This window comes from Trichogramma pretiosum, unplaced genomic scaffold (genome assembly GCF_000599845.2).
Source record: "Trichogramma pretiosum strain Unisexual culture from Peru unplaced genomic scaffold, Tpre_2.0 scaffold29, whole genome shotgun sequence".
In the NCBI taxonomy this organism is placed as follows: Eukaryota; Metazoa; Arthropoda; class Insecta; order Hymenoptera; family Trichogrammatidae; genus Trichogramma; species Trichogramma pretiosum.
This window is the reverse complement of record NW_019641669.1, coordinates 1,281,051-1,305,852: the sequence shown is the minus strand read 5'-3', so window position 1 is coordinate 1,305,852 and position 24,802 is coordinate 1,281,051. Positions and strand designations below refer to the sequence as shown.

The 24,802-nt window shown below is 41.0% G+C and overlaps 1 protein-coding gene across 2 annotated transcripts; it reads right to left on the bottom strand.

Annotated features, from left to right (window-relative positions):
- Nucleotides 1-106: 106 nt before the first annotated feature.
- LOC106660204 (RB1-inducible coiled-coil protein 1) lies at nt 107-24,550 on the bottom strand. 2 transcript variants are annotated; one of them, XM_014383106.2, is made up of 12 exons: nt 23,795-24,550; nt 21,545-22,294; nt 14,753-14,964; nt 7,906-8,525; nt 6,989-7,267; nt 6,262-6,881; nt 6,043-6,181; nt 4,294-4,709; nt 3,912-4,221; nt 3,472-3,837; nt 2,727-3,401; nt 107-2,640 (listed from the first exon to the last, which is right to left on the bottom strand). In XM_014383106.2, the coding sequence occupies exons 2-12, from the start codon at nt 21,616-21,618 to the stop codon at nt 2,536-2,538; spliced, it is 3,816 nt and encodes a 1,271-aa protein (XP_014238592.1). In that variant the 5' UTR covers nt 21,619-22,294; nt 23,795-24,550; the 3' UTR covers nt 107-2,535. The 2 variants fall into 2 exon arrangements, with proteins under 2 accessions (XP_014238592.1, XP_014238594.1); XM_014383108.2 differs by lacking the exon at nt 14,753-14,964.
- Between the last annotated feature and the right edge of the window lie 252 nt (nt 24,551-24,802).

Below are 24,802 nucleotides of genomic sequence, written 5' to 3'. Positions count from 1 at the left end.
ATGGTGATACACTGTTTTTTGAATTGTAAATAATATTGATTACTTTAAGAACTATTTGTAAATACGGGATATTATTCGTTTAAGTAATAATAATAATACCAAGTCATTCTCATGTAAAAGACACTTGTTTTTTTATTATCAATTAATTTTGCATCATTTTTTTTGCATTTTATTCATTTATAACGATGATAATGCTATTCTGCATGTCTATACAATTTTCAATTTATTACAGATTCGCATTCAAAAGTGACATGCGTGGATTGTATCATAATAAAAAAAGTATTAATCACTTCTCATAAAATAAATCGAGAATTCTTTATACATAATCCTTATCCTTTCGCACGTTCTTCAAGTGCCGAGTTTTCAACATTTTCTTCGATCGTGAATCTATCTTAATCAGAAATAATTAGTTTCCTTTACACGCTCTTTGATTAAAGGGGTGATTTTTTGTAGATTTTCTACTTTAATTGTAACGATTTTTATTATTAAGCTTCGTCACGGCGCATTCAACTGCGCCAATAAGTTCATTCAAACTCTTTCAATGGAGTCCATCATGTTTCAATTCATTCAGGTTTTCACACAATCTAAATCTTTTACTTGTATACAAACAATGAAAGTATAGTAGTAACATTCGATCATCACATCAGCTGAAAAAGGTACATAATACACTTAATTATTGATAAAATTTACAGCAGGCACGTAACTTTGATGTTTGAGCTTTATCCCATTGTATTATATAAAGTTAATAATTAACTTTTTGAGAAATGTGCACGTGAGATTACAAGAATTTTTTGAAATCACTCGCCATTATCTATTTCATTTTTTTCCATTTTCTATTTTTTCATTCTTTAAAACACGACGAACAATGGGAAGTTTTATTTTGAGCATGTGCAAGGCTCATACAATAGTCTACTAAAGTAAAAATTCAGGGTTTCTTGAAAAGGATTGACTTTAAGATTGGTCATGATACATTTCTGTATAAATATTAAAATGTTATGGACGACAAAGAGATAGATCACAATCGTGTTTATTATTAATAAACGCCAAAAGTGTACTGTTGTAAGAATCATTTTAAGAAATTGATTCTTTATTCCATTTCAAATTTTCAGCCAAGTTTTTCTATCATTCTGAATTGTTCAACTTAAAAATAAAACGAAGCTCTTCTGCTTAGTTTCGATCGAGGGGATGAAAAACAGAGGCAAATACATGTAGCATTGTTTAACATCATTACTGTTACATTTCCTACTTTCATGTTTTTAATTCACATGAGAATTGTTATATGCTAATTCACTACTATATACGACGTGAAAACGTTGACAGAAATATTTATTTATAATAGAGGTGAAGGCCACTCCCCGGAAAATCTCAGTTCGAAACCTTCAAATTCATGAAATTAAAATTAATAATTCATTTCACTCTGTACATTGTAAAAACGCAATAGATACGTAATACATATTATTAGATAATACATATATAAAAAAAGTAAAAAAGTTCGATTATGCTGTGCTCGCAAGTTTTCCGTCGAGTGGCAACACGTCGCATTGATCACAGCTATTTTTACGTTACACTCTATGCAAAGTGTCACTATATGTTATATTTTTATATATAATGTATATAATTATTATATACGTGCATCGGTAAGAACGGTCGGTGCCCTATGGTTTTTTTTAAATTATTTTTGCTATAAATTCACGCTTTATATATTTCATTAATAAATATCCAATATTTTTTATACGCTTAATGAAGAAAAACAATCTTAAGTTAATAACTAATTGTCGTAAGGTTTATAGCAATTTAGTAACTTATCGTATATAATACGCAATTCATTGCACGATTGATGAAATGTCCGGATGATGAATTTATGATTGAAAGTAGTCATTTGCGACTACTATAAGTTAATGGTATGTCACCAAATAACAAATCATAAACAGATTGTGATTAGTTTAGCGATGAAACTTAAAGTTTATCTTTTTCATAAAAAGTTCATATTATATCAAATTAAATGTACAAGTAATTAATTATGGAAAAATCAATCGGAAATCGAATGTAAATACTTTAAATATAAATTTTCAGGTATCTTTTTACTTAATATTAAGTAATATAACTTATTGGATTTTTTCGACTTAAGAAAAATCGATGTTTGTTTTAAAAAAAAAAAAAAAAAAATTGCTCCTCTTTTTAAGAATCATCATAGAATTCGTACGAAATTAACAATTATAAAAAATTCAAATTAGACTTTTGAAATGGCCCTCTTAGCTTTTGACATTTATAAATACTTAAATCGTCGATCCATTATCTTCTAGTATTTTTTTTCGATTTTTACCTATTATCACATTGATACAACTATCGTAGATTTAAATCAATATCAAATCTCACATTGCACTCACTTTTTCACTCATTTCACGCACTAAAGCCACATGCTTCCATTCATTTTTTAGCGAGATTCAACCATAGCTCGAAAATCATTTCGATCCATAACTTTAATTTAAAAATAAAGAACATGTCATATCGTTCTCCAAGGGCCTTTCTCAACTTCTATTGACTCTTCCCAGGCGTAACTGCGGCGTTTGACTTTTTGTGAGCCGCCACTCGCACGCGATAAAATTTCGTCCCTTTTGGTACTTTGTAGCGATTTTCCGTCTGAAAAGATTATCAATGTTATTAGTTATAATCGATATTAGAATTTAAAGCTCATAATTAATTAAGATAATTGAAGAAAAACATACTTTTCTGGCCGAGCAGTACTCTTTATCGATAACTTCAGCAAGAGTATGCAACTTTTCTGGTGTTCCGTCGCTCGATATTTTGAGATCCAAAGCGGGCATACAGTCGGAGTTTAGAAAATATATAGTCGATGATTCTTGAAACACTGTATAATTTCTATGCTCTTGATTCCATATTACAAGTACTGTGTCGCCTGGATTACAGCTGCTGCAAGTAATTTTGGTCTGTTGGTTGAAACTGTTGGTGCTTTTGACGAATTTGTCGCGCATCGAAGAGGACATGCCGCTGCCGTCGCTACGACGACGATCCATACTAGTAGCTGAATCGGCCCGCACACCCGTTAACGATAAGTCAGAAACTACACATACGGAGGTATTCATGTCTCGATTATCGCCGATTGCAGTAGCTGCAGACCCCATCATGGAGTCCGATGTGTAAGCATTTCGTTTTGTACGCTCCTTGGCATTTCGATACCGAGACGAGTGGCTACGATGTCTGTTATCGCTCTCACGAACCGACAGCGAATTCAGATCTTCTTCAAGACGGACTTTCTTTGACTCAGAAACTTGAATGTCGCTCTTATCCGAGCTGCTTTTGGATGTAACGAGATCATCGTTGCCTTGGCTCATTTTCAGTCTCTCCTCGTCCAGTTCTCTCTTAAGCTCTTCTTGCTTCGCCTGTAAACATTTTCAATGATTATTATAACAATAAGTATTTTATTTAAAATAGTTTTTCAATCAGACTAACCTTTAGCTGCTCGACGAGATTATTTTTTTGCTCAATTTCGTCACGATTGGTTGTGCAGGTGACTTTGAGATTGGCTTTATCGCTTTCTAAACTTCTGATCACATTTTCAGCTTGGTCAAGTCGTTGCTGCAAAGCGTCCTTGTGATGTTTGCATTCTTCAAGTAAAGCACTTTCACGCTGTCGATAAATTAAAAGATCTCGTTCATGTTGACTTATGATTTCGTTAGCCATACGCAAATCGCGAGTCAAAGTTGTTCGTTCTTCTCGGACGGCCTTCTTTATTGCCTCTTCCTTTTCGAGTTCGAAATCCTTCTTGGTTTGTGCAAGTATTGTCTCGTGGTTGACAAGCTCGATCACATCGACTCTCTGTAACACAATAAAGAATAAAATTATGAAATTGTACAGCCTCCCGCAGCGAAATAGTATGACGAAATTTTTACCTCAATCTTTTCTAAACTAGAATCGCTGGGACTTCGTTCCATGGCTGAAGCTGTCATTAATTTAAATCGGCTTCTTATGGTATCCAGTTGAGCTTTGTAGTTTAATTGTATTTTTTCAAGCTCGTCTTTGAACGCCTTTTGGTGTTCCATCTCAGAAGTTACAGCTTTGGCCTCCAACTCGCGTATTCTTTTTTGACACTGTTCTAAATCGCTTTCAAGACGGTTGGTCTTCAGAAGGGCCTCTTCGCTTAACTCTTTCAAGGAATTTTCCTTTTCCGCTTGCGCGTGTTCAAGTCTTTCTTTCATTTGCCTGCAATCAGGACGATATTTCGTTACTTCTTAACTCATTACTTGAAATAATGATTAGAAATAAATAACTTACCCGTAAACATTTCTAAATTCGTTAACTTGCTGTAGTTCAGCCTCATATTTTCTCATGATGGTCCTCGCCAATCTTTCCTGTTCTTGCACTTCTTGTTCCTTTTCCATCAATGCTCGTTTCATTCCTTGCAATTCCTCGTCTTTTTGCAACAGTAACTTTTTCAAATCTGCCATTTCCAGCTCGTGATCGACAGTCATCTCCTGTTCCCGTTGCCTCAGTGACTCCATGTGAACGTTAACCATCTGGCCAACCTTGTCTACGATTTCGCTTGCAGCTGTGCGCTCGCTTATGGTGTGCTCGCGCAAAATATTTAATTCACCACGGAGATTGAGCAGAGAATCGCTTGTGACGGATTTCATGTTTCGCACGAGATTTCTGAGACGTTCGTTCTCTTCCCGACTTTTGGCCACGCATTCCTGTAAGTTGAAATAATTACTTTATCAAATATAAATATTAATTATAAGCACTACGCTATCCTTGCACTTAATCGATATCTCATTACAAATTATTCATTGGTATTGACTGCAATATCTATAGTTAATCATGCGAAGTAGATAATTCTATAATTGTATAGTTATTATAAAAATTGATAGAAATTTCTTTATTTATAGCACTTTAACCTACGCATTAATAATGACTGTTATCGAGTTTTTCAATAAGCATAATTTACAAATAATATCTTTGAATATTATATTCAATTAATCTTATTATAGACTTATTGCGTCAATGCAAGTAATAAGGATATCTATCGTTAAAATAAAAATAAATTAAAGTTGTTAGATGAGGAAGAGGTGGGAGTTTTTTTGCCTGAAATAAAAATTAAAGTATTGAAGTACAAGGTATTTTCGTCGGGAATAGGGAAAAGGGATACAAATTGCGACGTCAGCTGTCCTGAAAAATGAAAAATAAATAAAAAACCGATTTCATACAACGGTAAATAATGACAATGAAAACTAACTAATACTTGAGAGTATATATCATGTAATCATGATTTCTATGAAATGCAATAACTAGAAACTCTCAGTGGAATGGTAAGAATTGTGTTTTACGTAAAATACCTAGCTATATGCGAGTAAAGTATGAAATGGCTAAAATTTATAATATAAAAATGTGCAATGATCAAGAACTTGAAGGTGAATCATAATGAAGAAACAAGATCAGATAATTCAAATGGAAATCGAACAAGTTCTCAACCATGTAATTTAATGGTGTCAGGTAAGCACTCGAGTGAAACTTTCTTTACACGCGAAGAATACAATCGCAGGAAAAAGCCTTCTTTCCCGCTTGTGAATTCTTCGCATAATCAAAAGTTGCACACCGCATCGCAATGTTGACCGTGAGTTAATGGTATACCTGGAGCATGGATACAATTGCCTGGTGCTGACTGTCAGTCGGGTGCTCGCTCAGGCTGCTCGGCAGCGACTCATCCATGTAAAAGTCCGTGGCCAGAAAGTCATTGGCGCTCCCAAGGGCGGGAGCATTACCGACCAGCGGACTGCTACCGTCGCTGCCGGACTGTCTCCTCGGCTTTTTCTGCTGTTGGCCATCGCTGCACGTCACCACGGCCGCGACCGATGGATTAACGGTGTGCGGCGAGGGTGATACTGCTTCGGCGCATTCAGTTAAGGGACTCAGGGGTTGTTTATCGGACAAGGAGGGAAAATGAAGGAGTTCGCTCGATGAAGAGGTCGAACGATTCAATGGTGATACGTTAGTTGATGTAGAAGATGTTGATAGTGTGCCACCAACCTCCAAATGATTGATATAAAATTGTTGCTGCGTAGGATGTTGTTTAGCGCTACCCTCGTACGATGTGAGTTTCGAATCCAGAGCAGCTTGGCCGATTTTCTCGAACTCATCTGTGTCCGTCTCTGATCCGAATTCTCCTCTACAAGCGAAATTATATTATGCAGTTGATATATATATGCAGGAATAAATTGCAATCAATTTTTTTTGAGATTCACGTACCTGTCACTAACTAATGTAGGCTTTATAGTTTCCTGGTCTTTGGGTGGAAGATCTACAGGCATCGAGTTACTTTCCTTGTTAACATCGCTGTTGCTGTCGCTGAGGCTTTTCGACAGGAAAAACTGTGTGATACTGTTAAGGTCAGGCGTCGCTACACTGTCGGCCAGATCGGGCACCAGCCTCTTGAGAAGCTCTATGTCCTCTGCCGTCAATTTGGGCAAGTTGGTGTCGAAGCTCGGTGGTGCCACGGTGGCGAACGGAGGGGGAATGTCCTCAAGACCGGGAAATAGCGGAGTGAGAAAGTGGGTCCCGAATCTGACCATGAATGTGTTGCGTCGCTCGACCTCCTCGTTGTGGACGCTACGCAGTTGATCGGACAGCTGCCTGGCCCATAGCAGGAAGGCCTGGGAGAAGGTGCGCCGACGCACGACCTCGCATACGGCCATGAGATACATCTCCGGAGACGTGTGGATCTGGTAGAGTATGTCGAGCTGGCGGCGCATTCGTTTGGTTTGCTCCCCATTCATGAGGAGGTTGGCGTCTACCGCAGACAACTTGCATTCGAGATCCACCACCCACTTGAGTCGACGATGCAAACTCGCTGACAATTCCTCTTTTGCCTGCGACAGGGTAAAAACGATAAGTTGAATTGTCAATTTCTATCGTGATCTCTTTTTTATCGCATCACTTACTCGTAACTCGATCTTATTAATGCGCGTACACCTACCTTGGTACACCTCCGACGAATGTCCCTAAGTTGATTGTGATTTTTTTGCATGACGAGAAGCTGCTTGATATGGGACTCGCTAAGATCGGGCAGGACGCTGTCGTCGTTGAGATTCGACACGCGTTTCATGTTCGCTTGAAAGCTCTGCGCGAGATCGTTCTGCTCGGCGACCAGCTTTCTCACTTGCACCATCAGCGCTTCTAGCTGGTACAGACGCTCGCCCAGACCCTTGATCTCCTTCATCTCCGATTTCGCAGCCGGCAGCAGCAAGTTGTTGATCTGTGAGCAAAATTTTTATAAACAAAACCATTTCCAACCATGCCAATCGGGACCAGTGATATTTTTACATTGGTAACCGAATAGTAGTATTGTATTTATGATTTTTTACTGTTTATTCAATAAGAATATGCTAAAGTTCACCAAACAATTATTGTTTCTATAATTAATCAAGATATAATTTTATAACAAACAAAGATCATGCACAGGATTATTTGAACACATTAACGTAGCATGCTTTTCTTTATGATTTTGAACATAAAAATGATCTAAACTACAATTAAAAATTAGTGTTAATTATATTCATGCAGTGAGTATGAAAAATAATAAAAAATAAAATGGTTTTTAACAGTCGAGCTCGTGTAATTATTCATTTAAATTTCGATCTATTTCACTCTGGCAAGTTATATACTGATTTGATGAAGGTTGAAAATGAACATTTTCCTCGTATCAATCATGAATGGTAGAAACAACATTGGTCGTAAAAATGTTGAAAAAAAATATTGAATTAAAAAATATTGAAAAAAAAATTTATCAGGCACGATTGTCGTCCTGGTTACCATTCTTACATTACGATGGGCATGAAGACATTCTCTTTTTGTGTGAACTCTGTATTTTTGCTTGCAAACAACAAAACTCACATCGATCTTCAACTGTTCCAGCGTGTTTTCGTCATATAGTTCGATCCCCCGGGAGTATGATTCACACGCTTCCTCCAAGGTGGTCCGAGTGTCCTTTGTCGAAATCCACTCACAGAGAGTGATCGACCTTTCGTTAGTACCAACGATCATATTTCCATCTTCTTGCTGTTGCTCCTGCTGCTGCTGCTGTTGTTGTTGTTGTTGATTGCCGTTCTCGATCTGCAGTTGACGCGGCTCATCGTCAGGACTAATGCCGAAGTCACCCAAGGCGTAGCCCTTCAGTGCCGGCAAAATCGGTATCTTCCTGAGAATGGGAATATCCTCGGTGAAGCAGCCGACGAGGTTCAAATGGCGGCTACGCGCCTCCAGGTACCCGGTGAAGTTGTGCTCGAAGTCCTTGATGCGTCCCTGGAAGCTGTCGTAGATGTCCTCGAGATTGGCGATGCAAGCAAACCATCCCTGCTGCTGTTGGTGCTGCTCGTGCACGAGGCGCGCGCAGATGCGTTCCTGGTCCTTGGCCAGGCTCAGGTACTGCTGGGACAGTTGGGCGCGCGACACGAGGGTGCTGAAGGTCGGCGGCGCGTCCACCAGCTCGTCCAGCTGGTTCTGCAGGTCCGTATCTGTATGCGAGCAGAAAAAAAGTAAAAGATCGTCAGCAAAATCATTTTAATTTTCCTGATAATGGTTATCTGGTTAGAATTAAGATGTACAGCCAGGTGGTGCGCGAGTTCGGAAATCGGCACGCCAAGTCGTATCGCCTATATCGTCTATATACAAATTGTATGTATTAAATGCGTTACGTATGTTTCGTGTGGTATACACCTTGGCACAAGAGCTATTCGACGATTCAAGGCCGCGCTCGATCGCGATGAGAGCGAGCGGTCGGAAAAATCTTGCGTCAATCGTGCTCGATGCAAGCGCATTCGCGAGGCTTCGTTCGGCATCCAAAGCGAAATTACGTACCCAACGTAGAGAGGCGTGTTGCGAGGTACCATTTCGTCGCGAGACGAGAATAAAGAAGAAAATGGGAAGAAAGATAGATAGAAAAGCGACGTTGCTTATATAGTATACGGCGAAGGAGCAGCGAGCAGAAAAAGCGAGTACAATGGCCTCTCTCAGACTTTGTATATCCTGATTACAGAAGACTCATTGTGTTGGTAAACAAATCCCGCTGTGCAGCTGTGCGCGCATATACATACACACACAGACACACGCTTAATCTATACAATACACGGCATAGCGCGAATATAGTTATATAGGTGCACGCGGCAGTGCAGCTTCATTATAATACATGCGTCTGGCAAGTGTATAATCGCTATGTATGTTTTCGCGGCCGTTATCAATTGCACACCTTGGCATGCACGACAGATAGAGAGCGCAATACATATATAATATAACGCGCCAAGCATATAAATCGAATTTTCGAACGAGCGAGTGATCTTGAGAAATGAGCTCGTATAGCTCGCTCGAGCCATCGTGCGTGAATATATAAACTTTATAAATAAATATAATACGTGTGGTTCACTATATAGGCCCTCCGTATCTCGCGGAACGTGCGCATATGCACAGCGCGTACTCGCGATGCACGTAATGTGCATTGACGTCTTCGTTCGCGATTTAGAGCATTTTTTTCTTCTTCTCTTTCATCTTTTTCGTTCCAATTAAGATGTGTTGCGTTATGCGCACCGCTGTATCTGTAGCATATGCGACGACAATCGGCCTCTCTTTCGATAAATTGCAATTAGAGAATCACCGAGCCCGCGAGTATGTGTATACGTAATGCACGCGTAACATAAACTTCGCAGACAATTGCGCGAACGTGAACAGCAGCAACGGTTCTCGATAAATAATATTATACTTACAAAAGGAGAGAGGGAGTAGTAACGACGGAGTGAAAAATGATCATACGACGGCGGGCGAGGGAGAGAGATATAGAAAACATTGTTTTTCTCTGTAATATCGTGCGTAGCGATAATTCAAAACCTTTAAACGTGTTTTTAAATATATTACCGCGATTGTTTACAATTCGAATCGTTTTCTCTCTTTCTCCCTTTCTTTCTTTCTCTCTCTCTGTCTCGATAACACGACGCTGCCATGCAAGCATGCACGCGCGAGCATAATAAAAATAATCGCCTGTTACGTTTTTATAACAATTATAAGTACGATCATAGTGTTTTTTTTATTATTATTTACGACTCGTCGCGAGATGAATGAACCTTTGCGCAGAGCTCTTTTTCTCTCTCTCACTCGCAACAGTCCCGACTGTCGAGAGAGGCAACGAATCTGTTCTCTGAAAACACGAGTGCTCCGATTATAAAGAGCGCTTTAATTACATTTCTTTTGACATTTCTCGCGATTACGGTACATAAGCGCGTATTTAAAGCTTCGCGCGCAGCTCGCGCGTCGAACAATGTAAATGGTATATCACTGACGAATTTTTTCTGCGCTTTTGTCGAAATCAGTAACCGGAACGCCGCTCGGTCTGTAATTCATATATAATGCAAGCGGTCATCTCGTAAAAAAACAAACGATATTATTTAGGTCTGCTCGATTTTAATTGTCATTATTTTTACGATTATATTTTCAGTAATTCATGATTTATACCCATTTCCTAGCGGACTATAAGGTAAGTTCATTACAGCTGTGGAACGGAACGTAATAATAATGCGTAAACGCACGTACAAAGACGAATGTTCAATTTATAATGTATAAAATGCACTCGGCTCGTCTCGCAGATTACACCTCTTGATTCCTTCTAATACATACACAGAGGATACGCATATGCTGCAGTGCGAGATATTTATCTTCCCTATTTTTCGTTGCGCGTATCGCGAAAATTCAGTCTACCTCCATACAGATAAGGCGGCGGGATTTTCTATGCACACACACACATACACAGACACGAACACACGGTGCAAGTCGGATGCTAGGTAAATACATGTAAGACCGCCGCGTATATGTATGTTTGCGCGTGCAACTCGCCACGCTGAATTTTAATGCTGGCCACACGCGGAACGACCGCCGTTGTACATGATAATAATGTATATAATGTACGATATATGGAAGGCGAGGGAAAGTCGAGCCCCGGCGAAATAATAACATTTATGTACGCGCTTCGTCGTAATAATGAATTTTCCATCGTATTAGCGAGCGAGCGAGCGAGAGTGGAACAAAGACAGAGCGACACACCAATTAAATTAAATTTTACGCGCACGGCGTATACATACACAATTCTCGGTTGATCTCTATCGTAGCAAGCTCGATACGCAAAACCTCGTCTGTCGCTGCTGAACGATCATAATTATAATAATGACAATAATAATAATTGACGCGAATATTCATCATGCAAAATCTCGAAGAAGAGAAGCTGTGCGCCGTGCGTGCGCATTTGCGTATCTCGGGCAACAAATGTCAATGTTATTGTACATCGAGATGCGATATTATAATGCGTCTGCGAATCGATTACATCATTCCAAAGATGCAGCTTGTCGGAGCGGCGCAACAAAGGCCAATGTATACATTTCATCGCGAAGAACTGTACGCGCGTCAACGCGTTGCGTATACGAAGAGCCAATGATTCGGCGTGATTCGCTTCCTCGTCGTCGCGTCGATTTACGAGATTATAAAGTCTCGATGCAAGAGCTTAATAAAAAAACGCATCAAGCTCGCGCGTGAGTAAATTTTTATTTTTCAATACTCTCGAATGGCAACGAGAGAGCATTTCAATTGTAGTTTGCGAATCTTTCCATCAAAAGCTCGCACAATTGCACGAAAAATAGAGTTGGTCAATCGACTACAAGCCTCAAGCATTGTACCCACGTTCTGAAAGTTACATACAAAACATATAGATATATGACGATCGTTATATATACACAGAGCGCGACGATAAGACGCGACACGCGCTAACTATATACACGGTTACATGCGTGCGTTATATGCGCGACTTGTGCACGTTGCACATATACATATACATATAAGTGCAGCAGCACACGCATACATAGAGCGCGAGGGACGTGCAGCAGTGTGGAGACGCGAGTGTGTGCCGAGGCGTCGCACTGTCTGCCGCTGCTGCAGCAGCGCGAGATTATAAAAGAGAGAACAACCGGTGCACTGCTGCTGCTGCTGCACAGACTCGGCATTCGAGCACGGCAGTACAGCGATATACATGCAGCATGCATATAAGCATGTTCACGCGGGCCCCGTTCACGCTCGCTCGAAGACAGCGATACTTTATTATATCGTACGTATCGTGATGCACGTATACAGCACTAGTCCGTGCATCGCTGCGCTGCGTGATAAATGCGTTTTGAGCTGCTGCTGCTGCTGCGGTTGAAGGTGTATTTCATATATGTATGTGCATTATACGAGGTCAACTTTGTAGCTCACGAGAGGTTGGGGAGGAGGGAGCGCGGCCAACGCGGCCACCAAATACGAGAAATAAAAGACAGAGAGAGAGAACCGTTTCTTTTTTGTTTATTGCGCGAGCGAGCGAGCGAGCATATTAGGTTCGCTTTTTTTCTTCTCGCGATTTATCGTCGTCGAGATGATATTTCTGCCACTGCTATCTTATACAGTTAGAGCGCGGCGTAATTATTATACAGGCAGTAGATCGAAAGTTCGCGTCTATATATTATTGTTGTTCGAGAGCAACCGAGGTAATTAATACTATATGTTTGCAGTTTTCGACTCGGAAATCGCGTTAAACAAGCTTTAAAATTTTTACTCTGTTTTTTATATGTAAGGAGAAATTTTGTTCAAACGATGGTACCTCAATAGCGTCACAAATTGCAAAATTTCACATCGCGTTCATTGCAATGCTCCGAATTCAGTTCTCTTAATTTTCTTACGCTTTATGAAATCTCCACGAAATGAGGACAAGGGATCGTTCGCAGTTCACACAGTTATAGCTCGCACGATAGATGCGAGCATACTTTTGTTCGCAAAAAACAAAATGACCCGAACACACGACCATCTCTCTCTGTTTCTCGCTGCTGCTGTATGGCTCGCTCAGCTTGCACAGATAACGAGATAAACGGTTATTGCTCCAGTCTTGTGTGTACACTCTCGGTTCGAGGCCGCGAATCGTCTCGAGAGTTTTTTTAAATATTTTTTTTCTCTCTTTTTGTTATCGTCGTGCTGTGCGTCTCTCTTGTTTTCCCATTCGAATGCGCGCAGTACGTATACACACTGAAAAAATGATCGGGCTGACTGCATCAAACTGTCGAGGCACAAAAACTCGGCGGTCGCACGAGCTACAGACCCACGATTATAGAGCTGCAGTAACTCTAGATGCGTAGAGAGACTACTCGAAGTAGTGAGGAGCCTGCGCGCTCGACGCGTCGAGTAACGCATACTCGACTCATCGAGGGAATTTCACTCGATGAAAAGCAAGCGCTGTCGCGTGTTCAGTCTCCTCGCGCAATGCGCGCTCGCTTGCTCGCCGTGCTCATCTACGTTTGCTTTCTGTATAATATACATGTATATTGTAATATTTACGTGTATATGAGCAATTCCGGAATTTAGTTTCGAATTTTTTGACTAAAAACGGAACAATTTTTTTACGTTGGACGCATACTATGAACATTAGATATTGTTCTTGAAGGTCCTAGGAAGCTAAAAAAATGCGCGAACATGAAATTTAAAGATAGGTAATTTTTTTTCATACCAGCGGCCCGAAAGTGACTACTTCCCTGCCGCTGTGCAAAGCGGGAAGAGCGATTTTCGGGCCACTGTGTACGAAAAATAGTATACAGGCCTATGCCGCGAAAAAAGAAAGCCCCAGAGCACGTGTTTATCAGCCTCGGCTTCGCCTCGGCCACTAATTACACGTACTCTGGGACTTTTCTGTTTTTCGCGGCCTAGGGCAGTAATATACTATTCTGGCTTGTGTTTTAGGGCCCAAAAAGTCATGTTTTCGCTTAATACGACCATTCACTCAATTTTTAAGTGGCTGAAAAAGTATCAAAACTCATTTTAAAAAAGTGACTGACTACTCCATTCGATAGGAAATTTCCTCAGCTTTCCGATGGTAGTATCAGATTTTCCGAAATATTCAATTTTGATAAGAAAAAATCAAAAATAAACCATAAAAAGCAGTTTTGCCGTACTGATTTTTTCGAGATATTTAGCTCGGCATGTTTGGTGATGATGTTCTCGGCGAAAATTGGAACAACATGTACAATTGTTGTTTAACACTGAACAAATGCTGCCTACGATACAATGTATACGTTATGAAGGTTTAACGGCAGAGAACATGTGAGTACTGGTTTCGGCGCGCGCGATGAAATAATACTCGAAACGTCTCACATGTAGTGTCCTTCGATTTTATGAGGGCGCTACTACTCTACATCGATGCGCTGCTGCTCGATCATCGAGGGAATTTCCCTCGATGGCCGAGAGCAGTAGCGTTTCCGCGTATCGAGGCTCTGCGCTGCGGCGTCGAGTGGTAGCAGCTCGAACATTTTTTCAGTGCAGGCACAATGCCATATATTTTTACGGTGCTACGGATGGTTAACGCAAACAGCTTCGTAATAAGAATTGGCGCGTTTGTTTGCGTCAGAACAACGAGCTGCTGCTGCTGCTGCTGCTCATTAGGATCGACATTATTATCATCGCATCGTCGCGAGAGTCTCAAGAGATGCGGAGGAATATTTGCTTTGCGGAAATATACGCGCTCGGCATATTATATATCACCGGGCGACCTTACCGCGCATTAAAATATAGCCTTGGTCGTCGTGAGCGAGCCTCGCGAGAAAATTTAATTAACGTCCCGGGGAGCACATTCCCCGCACTTATATAGCACTGCAGCCATTCGTCACGATTTCGTTGTTGTTGTTATATTACTCACCGAAACCAGTGTCGATCTTCGGCACCGGAGGCGTGTCCTTCGCGATGATGCCCTTGCTGAACAGGAAGATCGGATTGGTGGTGTCGGTGCCCGCCGAGTAGGTGCAGACTCGAGTCGACGGGTCGAGGCACTCGCCGCCGCTCATCAGCAGCACCTGATCCGACACCGGGATGTCGCATTCTCGCTCGATAGCCTCCTTCAGCTCGAGCACGCTGCAATAATCGAGAACAGTATTGAGAGCGATTTCGTTTCGCATTGTCCATTTGTCGAATAATTCTGCCGTGAGATTTTGCGCGCGATTGTTATATTATAAATTAAAGAGGATAATTGCTTTTAGCGAATTCGCGGCGGGTTGCACTAGATTGCAAACTCTCATAGACGTAGACTCGCCTCGTTATGTAACCAGCGCGAGGGGGCATATTTGCATTTTCTCTATCGCGGATACACATCGCCACCGCCTATGTGAACTTGGAGTTAATTGTCTTTTGCCGCGTTATGCGTTTGGCTGTGTCATGTGAACGACAAAAGGAAAAAATCGATCGCGTCATCGGGTTTATTACTGCGCCGTGTCGCGCGCGCGGCACGTATCAAAGCACAAGCTTATAATCTGCCGAATCGACCATTATGTACCATTATTGCACTAACGCACGGGAGACCGAGAAAATATTATACACGAGTTGAAGTATCGTACGAGTGCAGTGTCGATCCTAAACAAAGAACATGGCACCGATATGTCGAATCGAGTACGTGCGCACGGTCATATTATATTGGAGTCGAGTCGGAAAATGCCGATGATCCGCTTGTTTATAGAGTGGAAAATTGATAAGGTGTCAATTGGTCGTTGATACGGATTACAATAGATAGTTCGTGTGCCATGTGTGCGATTGTGTGCGAGAGTAGATTAGAACTCGAGCCAAAACGATCCGCGCGCACTCGTACAAATGTAGCCTCTCTCGTGCTGCAGCAGCGAGATTTTATCGCGCTCGACGAATCGCGATACACACATTATGTTTACATAAGAGCTCTTGACTCGTGTGTATGTTGTATAGTTGTCTGTACGAGCGATGACTTTTCGCGCACGACCTGGTGAGCGCAGGCCATATATATATAAATCAGAAAACAATCGGAGTCCTTGCTCGCGACGAAAAACTCTAATCGAAACCGCTCTATGAAATTTTACGAAGAAAAATCGTCAAGCTCGATGCGTCGTGTGCGCGCGCGCCTTATTGAGGATAGTCAAGGTTGTGGCGGGCTATAGAGCGAACATATACGATATTGTGCGCGCATGACGATGTGTCTCCGTTGGCACTTTTTTGTCATGCGCGCGGTGCATAAAAGCACGCAACTATTTATTAGTGCGCTTGTATAGAGTAGCAGTCGGCTTTTTTATTCTTCTGTTTTTTTGTTTTGGTCTCGTTCGAAGCAATTTCCATCGTTTGAATAATCTCAAGTTCGTCGGCATCGATTAATCGTTTCTCGCGTGCGCGCTTGTATTACATGCGTTTTATTTGTGCGTAAATTAGCGCAAATATTTACAAAGGGGGGTGTAAAACAATCAGCGACAATCGAAGCACGAACTCCGTCCATCGTCGATACGATTTATTATGAGTCTAATTAAACGTATACGTCGACGCGGCGCACTTGCTTTTCGTCGATCGTTCGTTGTTTATTCACGACGATTGCTTCTTCGCCTTTTTCATTATAATATATATATATATATGGGTCAAAATAATACTTTTTTACAAAACCGTGCGCACGTATGTCACCGATCTTGACGCGCTTTTGGTATGTTATAGTACATGGTAAAAAGGTCCCAAAAAAAAATTTTTAGACCCCCTCCCCCCTCCTACCCCCCACTTCCGGTATAAACGTCCATTTTCGATCTATATTTTTTCTGAGGACATGAAGCAAGTAAAAAATCTGAAAAAATTCATAAAAATACTTTTCCACAATCCAAACAACCTTGAATTTTTTCAGATTTTTTGAGTGCTTCAGGCCTTCAGATAAAATCATTGAAAATTTCAAAAATCGAGATACGGCGGTATGAGCCGATGTAGTACTCGGAAATTTTTTCAGTTATTTTTCGCATTAAAAAACATAACCTCAATTTTTTTCAGATTTTTTCAGATTACCTAACGCACCTTTTGAAGCCAAAAACCGATTTTTTTGACGAAAATAATTTTTTTAGGACAGTACGGAGCCTCGAAAAATCTGAAAAAAATTTTTTCTTGTTTTTTTCATCAAAATACGTAATCTCAAATTTTTTCAGATTTTTTAATTGAAGGCGATAGCTTCTAGGGCCGAAAAATGCTATTTTTAACAAAAAATGGTTCCTAGAACCCGATGGTTCCGGTGAAAAAATTTGAAAATATTTTTTTTGAATTCCTTGTCAAATTTTAATAAATTTTGACCGTTTCAAAAGTTCGATTGAAGCTTCCTAGCTCATTTTAGAGCATCAAACGAGTTTTATCATTCCTTAATGTCTTCAGAAACGTCTTCAGATATTTTGCACTAATCTTTGTCCTGCTCTAAAATGAGCTAGGAAGCTTCAATCGAACTTTTGAAACGGTCAAAATTTATTAAAATTTGACAAGGAATTCAAAAAAAATATTTTCAAATTTTTTCACCGGAACCATCGGGTTCTAGGAACCATTTTTTGTTAAAAATAGCATTTTTCGGCCCTAGAAGCTATCGCCTTCAATTAAAAAATCTGAAAAAATTTGAGATTACGTATTTTGATGAAAAAAACAAGAAAAAATTTTTTTCAGATTTTTCGAGGCTCCGTACTGTCCTAAAAAAATTATTTTCGTCAAAAAAATCGGTTTTTGGCTTCAAAAGGTGCGTTAGGTAATCTGAAAAAATCTGAAAAAAATTGAGGTTATGTTTTTTAATGCGAAAAATAACTGAAAAAATTTCCGAGTACTACATCGGCTCATACCGCCGTATCTCGATTTTTGAAATTTTCAATGATTTTATCTGAAGGCCTGAAGCACTCAAAAAATCTGAAAAAATTCAAGGTTGTTTGGATTGTGGAAAAGTATTTTTATGAATTTTTTCAGATTTTTTACTTGCTTCATGTCCTCAGAAAAAATATAGATCGAAAATGGACGTTTATACCGGAAGTGGGGGGTAGGAGGGGAGAGGGGGTCTAAAAATTTTTTTTTGGGACCTTTTTACCATGTACTATAACATACCAAAAGCGCGTCAAGATCGGTGACATACGTGCGCACGGTTTTGTAAAAAAGTATTATTTTGACCCATATATATATATAGCCTGGAGAATCGAACGACAATCGTCAATGATTGAGAAAAAAAGGCCGCAATTTATGTGTCGCGCTTCATGCATAATCATGACACATAATAAAAGCACAAAAACAATGAGCAGCGGTAGTGGCGAACGAGCCTTTTTCGTTCGGTTGCACCAAAGCTCATAATTATCGAGCGCCGCAAGAGGAAAAGACGCGAAAATTCGATACAGTACACCAGCTGCACGAATAGATTATCGATTATCATTAATCGATACACCTACGGCTTGCTCGCTTAAGATGGTCAATGACTCGAGGGGGGCTAGCGCAAGTCTTTTGCACGCGTGCGTGTCTGCTGTGTCCCGGTGCGGTGCGCGGGGGGGCAAGGCAGCACTGTAATAATACACGCACGTACGTGATACGCACGTGCCACGAACGAGAGAAAGAGAAAAGTTCAGCATCCTAAATAAGGTTCGGCTCGTGTGCGCGGCGCGGAGAGCTTCTGGTGTACGCGTTCATGTACTCAGGCACACATACGCGTGACTCTATATCTTTCTTCTCTCCGTAACTACGCTGGAGAGGCCGAAAGAAAATCAAGCAGCCACTCTTTTTTCTCCTTCTTACGCCGAGCTCTCTTGCCTTTCAACGCTGCTGCAGCATACATATATCTGTGTTTCTCCTATCTCTCTCTCTCTCTCTCTCTCTCTCTCGCGTTTATATATATATACTCTCTCTATCGGGCTCGCAGAGGCCTGCTTTTTCTCTCGTTCTCTTGCCTCGCGCGCGGGATCGAGTTCGATGTGCCGTACTACGAGCGACGACGCTCCGCTACGTTTTATGAGTTCCTTCTTCTCTTATGCCTTTTTGTCTTTTTTTCGTGAGAGCTTTGACCCTGTACGCAGCAGATATATTTACGAGATTTTCCCGAGACCAAAATATAACAGTGTTAGAGGTAGCTAGGCTTCACGCGTGATTCGAAAATGAGTACACATCGTGTGTGCCCACTCGTGACATTTCACTTTTTTTTCTCCTTTTTTGCGCGGGATTCATTTGTCTAAGATTACTGAGCGGCAGCACGTGGCCGCGCGAAATTAGAGACCACGCGTCACGTTCCATCTTTTTTTTTCGTTGTCTTTATAAATAGTATGCTACTTGGATGCTATCCGTCACACAGTGAATAATCATATTTTTTCAAGCATCGAACGTGGCAAGACTCGTCTCGACAAGAAAAGAGTTATTCATAAATTTCTTCGTTTTTCAGCTTAAAACACGAATTCGTTCGATGTGTTTTTATAAAGCCTATCTTTGAAATCATAATTATACGGACGAGTCGAGCTTTCGACATTATCGGTGGTTCTCTCTCTCCCTATCTCACTCACCCGAAAGTTTCGCAAGTGGAGTAGCTCAACTGCTCTATGGAAATAATTGCTCCCACAGCTGCAACACGGACGAGGCGCATGTTTAATTTTCTTTTTATTCAATCGGCGCGCGCGATGAGTCGAGTCTCCACTGCTCGGCCAGACACAGCACACATGCAACGCGTATACATGTCGTTGATCTCTTTACCTATATTAAACGTCCGATCGCTTCTGCAAGCGGCGCAACAGAAAGAGAGAGACCTATAGAATATTCAAATGCGCGGCGTGCATTCGTACGCGGAAAAGCGCGTCGAGCCCATACAGTTGCAAAATATAGACGCGCCGCGCGTTGCGTCGTGCTGCTTTGTTAAAAAAAATTCACGCGATAGTGACTCAACTCGCCAAGAAGCCCCGAGACGTTTGACGATTTTTGACACACGATTAATCGTATGCCGGAAGACAATAAAAACAAAAACAGAACGAAACAAACTGTACAACGGCAGCGAATCGGTCTTTTTTTATATTTCATGGTCTCTTTGAATTGTGCATGCGTCGTGGATACACTATCTTATAATTATACATACACGCGTCGATCAATTCTCAAACGGTGTTTGGTAAAAAAAAGTGCATGAAAAAAAAAACTAAAACAAAACCAAAGTCGGCGATCGGACTAGCATGTATACGTTACGTATATCAACACACTTGACTCGTTCGCCGATATATACGCATGCTTATCTCCGTCTCTCTCTCTCTCGCTCTTACCGATGTCTGTTTACATAACAAGTTGGTCGTGTGCGCGCAATGTGCAATTATATTGGGGTACATATATCATGTGTAATACTATGGCATGATTATTGTCACCTTGCCATGTAGATCAAAAACCGAACCGTCCAGAAGCGTGTTTATGATATGAAAAAAAACGAGGAGAGAAAAAAAATCATCTAGAGCATTATGTGTATACGTATATAGCGGTGTGTGTTCGATTACACAGGCGGTGGCAACATATATTGTGCGCGCATACATTTAATATTATTAATACAAACGCGGCGTGCACGCTATACACACATACGTGTACACGTTCGATGCAACGTGATTCGATTTATGGCTTTGAACCGACTCTTTAATCGTACGCGCATGCAAACACAGACACACACACGGACTCTGTATACGCTACCATAACACAGGCTACACCTTATTAACGTAAACTATATCATATGCGCAAAGATCGTACATTATAAGTATTATACGCTTCCATCCACTCGATATGGCGTTGCTGCATCGCTCGCTCGCGCGTGCCCGATGCATTTTCACGAGTAGAAAATAGACGGAGGCTCTCGTTCCCTTTTTCCGACTCTCGGGGCCGTCCATTGAGTATTAGTGTACACATGTATCTGCGCAACATACTGATGAGCGCACAATGACTTGTTTTCTATATAAATCATCGCCACGATGTAACGCGCGCGCGCAACAAACGTTTCGACCACGTATGCTCCGATCGGAGGTTTCGAGCTTCTATTTCGGAGTTTATTACACCTTGCGAGATGTACGCGGCCCGGTTAATCCAATGGAAAAGTGCGAATCGCGCGCGAGCAACTCTTTTTTCTCTCAATTTCTTCGAGTAAATAACGTAACGGTCAGGGAGAATGAGATTCGATGGATCGTTCGACCAATATCCCTATGCAAGAAGTGGCCTTTATCTATTCGGATCAGTGAGAAAGATCGAACGCATCCTCTTTCACTCTACAATAATTCAAGCATTAATTATATATGTATGCCACTATCATTGGCGCTTTCCTTCTATCTCTATCACGTTGTGTTCTACTTTATGAACTTCTCTCTTTCTCTCTCTCTCTCTCTCTCTCTCTCTCTCTCTCCAAGTGTGCATGTTACTGCTACAATCGAGATTTAATTGAAGCCTATGCTGGTTGGCAATCAGAGGGTGAGGCATATTTAAGGAAAGATTGTTTTTGACCTCATTGGGCATGCACACGAACCATAACCGAGTTTAATGATTTATTAAATGGAGTGCCAAATTGTTGCAAAGCTTTTTTATCTAGACCGACTGACTATTAAACACACTGGGCCTTAATTAGATAACTCATTAATCAAAGTTTTATAAGGTCATTTTGGGTAGAGTGCCAGGAAAAGAAATCTTAATGTTTATGTAAAATAAAAAATTAATAATTTACCTATCCAGAGCATGTTTGATCTCGAATGTGTAGGTGCAGCCGGTTTCAACATGAAATACGTACAACATGTTCATGCTCTTCTGACTGCTGCTCTTGATAGAAGATGGTGATGCAGCTGCAGCAGGTCAAGGCAAACTCCTAGCTGCTCTGGCTTGATGGTCATCAAATAACTGACTATTGTTTGAAGCCTTTTAGTCAGCTCAACCGGGGCCGATCCCCAGGTTGTTGTAACTGTTCGAGGATGGCCCCTGACTTTGCTGTGCTCATCAGAAAGACCAAAACAGTTACCTGCTCGATTCACCAATTTTAATCTAAAGAGCCTTTGATGCTCTAACGTTGGCCAACTTGCTGATATTTATCAATTTCATTCAGATCAATTGAAAACTGAATAATATTCTTTTATACTGAATTCTGTGACAAGTTAAATTACTATGCCGTTGAAATTAGCTTATTATTTAACAGTTATACTGAGAGATCAATGAGACGCTTGCTTGAACAATGGTTGTAGTTAATTAACAACTTGAGAAATTCTTAGGAACCTTGCTTACAAACAACAATTTTCAGTAAAAAAATTTGCTCGCTTTTGACTAGTTATACTATCATTCACTAAATTATCTGCACAAATCCGTGATAAGAGCTGGAAAATATGCTTTCCTTTAATACAGTATTTATTACAGCCTTAAGTTGAGGTTTAGTAAAGAAGCAATGTGCTCTTTTCTTGACTAAGTTAAGCTTGTTTTATTGCTTCATCTAAAACAGAAAAAAAATTGTTGTTACCAACCTTTTTGAAAATTTCATTTTAATTTATTTCTTAAAATTACAGTTCAATTATTTTCAATTTTAGCAGTTAAAAATGTTTTTTCCTAGATTCTCAATCTTATTTTCATATAAAAAAAATCAAATGCACGCGACGTACACAGAGTTTCTTCAGAACCTTTACTTATGAAATGAGCCAGAGCGTAATAGTGTATTAAATTTCATTATAATAGCATTCAAAGAAAGTCTATGTACTGTACAGTCGCGGAGATCTCGAGTAAAAGTCAATATTGAATAACGTTCGATCCAATTATAAAAACACTTCAAGTGTATAGAAATACATTTGCAGCAATTGGAATCTCCGAAAGGGAAACAATCGCCGAAGCCAACCATTGACTGTAATGTACGAAGACTCCGAAGTAATATGCGAGCTCTGCAATAACGAAGGTGTGTAATATAGTAGCTCGGCAGCAAGCAAAACAAAGGAAGGGGATCGACGAACGATCATCATCCAGCCTGGTCGTCGTCTGTCCCTTTAAAACGTGGAGTTTTTCGAAGTAAACAAGCCGACGGTGGGGGTTGCTGCTGCTTCGACATAATGAATTCGAAGCAGATGCCATTTACATAGTACATCGTTCGTAACCGCAGTACACGATACGCGTAGTTATGAAAATAGATCGTGCAGTGTCGTTGGCATAGTCTTTTTTTTTTTGAAAAAGAGAAAAGATGGAATGAAACTTCGAAAATAAGACCTACAAGCATCTTACGGTATACACAGCGTTATAATGTATACATATATAGCGAGAGAGAGGCTCGCAGGCGCAAGAGAGTCGAGCACTTGAAAAGCGAATCGATATCTCTCCGACTCTAGCAGGCAGCAGCAGCAGCAGCTGAGCCTGTGTGCGAGCGAGCTAGTGCGCGGCTGTCTGTGTACATGTTGTGCTTGTATACGCAGCAGCAGCATGTATACATAGGCAGCTTTTCCTGCGCTCGTGTGTGCGTGTCTGTGCATGAAACTTCTTCTCCCACCTACACACATAGACGCGCCACAGCTCGCTCGCACGCATATATACACTGCACACAGACACGAGCGTAAACTCTTCATGTACACGAAGGTAAATATAATACGAGCGAACGAGTAGCGAAATAGATATATATACGTATATGCAGTCACAAGAGCGCGAACGAGTGCAAAAAAGATAGCGCGAGCAGAATCGTTGCAGTGCAAAGTACACTCGTAGGTATATCTCTATATATGTAATGCTGCTGATTATATATAGGTATAAGGCAAAATGTAACGAGGCGCGCAGGTTTCGACGCGTCCGCTCGCAGCAGCCTCGGCGCTCTCGATCAGCTGTAGGTCCAAAACAAAGAAACAGCACGTACTGTGTATACACACTACCATCTATATATATATGCTGCTGCTGCTGCTGCTGCTGCTATATTGCGTTATATGTATATATTATAAGGTTGCGCGAATGGCCGTGCACTCACCAACGACGTAATTGTCATCCATTCTCAGCCACGATATCACGCTCGTATCGTAATGATCCGACGACGATAGCTGCGTAACTGTCTTATGTACATTGGGTAGTAAGCCCTCTTGTGATTTTTTTATTTTATCGCATGAAAATATCCACTGCCGAGCGCAGGTATCTGTACAGACTGACTCGTATATAGGAGAACAAAGGGCTGTACTCCGGGCTCGGTGGTATATACGTTTGCGAGCGTGTTATGACTGTCTCTCTCACTCGAGAGAGAGCGAGACAGCGTAAGACAGATAGAGAACGGTGTGCACAGCTCGTCAACGAACAAAAGACAACTCGCAAATGTTTTATATTATTGCGAGATTGTTGCTAGTTCGGAGCTGCGACTGTGTGTGTGTGTATGTGATGCGTGTCGACGGGGTTGACGACGTTGTAGCTCGAAATGCTGCTGTACGTGTGTGTGTGAGCACGATAAAAAGGAAGCTCCAGGCCCCTTCGATGTACTACACACACTTTCTCTCGCTTTGGGCGAATATCTTTGTCGTAGTCGTCGACTTCCGCGAAAACTCGCGGTTCAACGATGAAACACGCACGAGAGAGCAACGAAATTCACCGACAAGAGCGCAAGAGACGCACTCTCTCGCTTCGTTTTTCTTGATTTTTCGTCGCACGTAAGTCTTGGCAACTGTCGCACTTGCTCGCGCGTATATCTATCTATTAATTGTGCATATATACAGATATAGCTAGGTAAATATACACACGCACTCACGCACTATAACCGAAGCGAAGAATTGAAAAAAAGGAGTTCAATATAGAAGAAGAAGAAGACGAGAGTTCGTAGTTTGTATACATATACACTATATGTATATAATTCTATATTATATGTTGTGTTATTGTGTGTTGTGTGTTCTGGTGGGCGATGCGCTCACTGTATAACGCGCACGCCCGACTTCGCTGCTCGCCAGCTGTTCACTAAAAGTCGCGACGACGACGGCAGCAACACACGGACGATGCT

What these genes read in the sequence shown, in the direction of transcription:
- LOC106660204 (XM_014383106.2), bottom strand. Translation starts at nt 21,618, where the DNA reads ATGAACATGTTGTACGTATTTCATGTTGAAACCGGCTGCACCTACACA. An exon ending in TGGAACAGTTGAAGATCGAT is followed by an intron (nt 7,268 to 7,905) that starts GTGAGTTTTGTT and finishes TTTTGCTCACAG; the next exon opens with ATCAACAACTTGCTGCTGCC. An exon ending in ATCTCGTCGAGCAGCTAAAG is followed by an intron (nt 3,402 to 3,471) that starts GTTAGTCTGATT and finishes AAATGTTTACAG; the next exon opens with GCGAAGCAAGAAGAGCTTAA.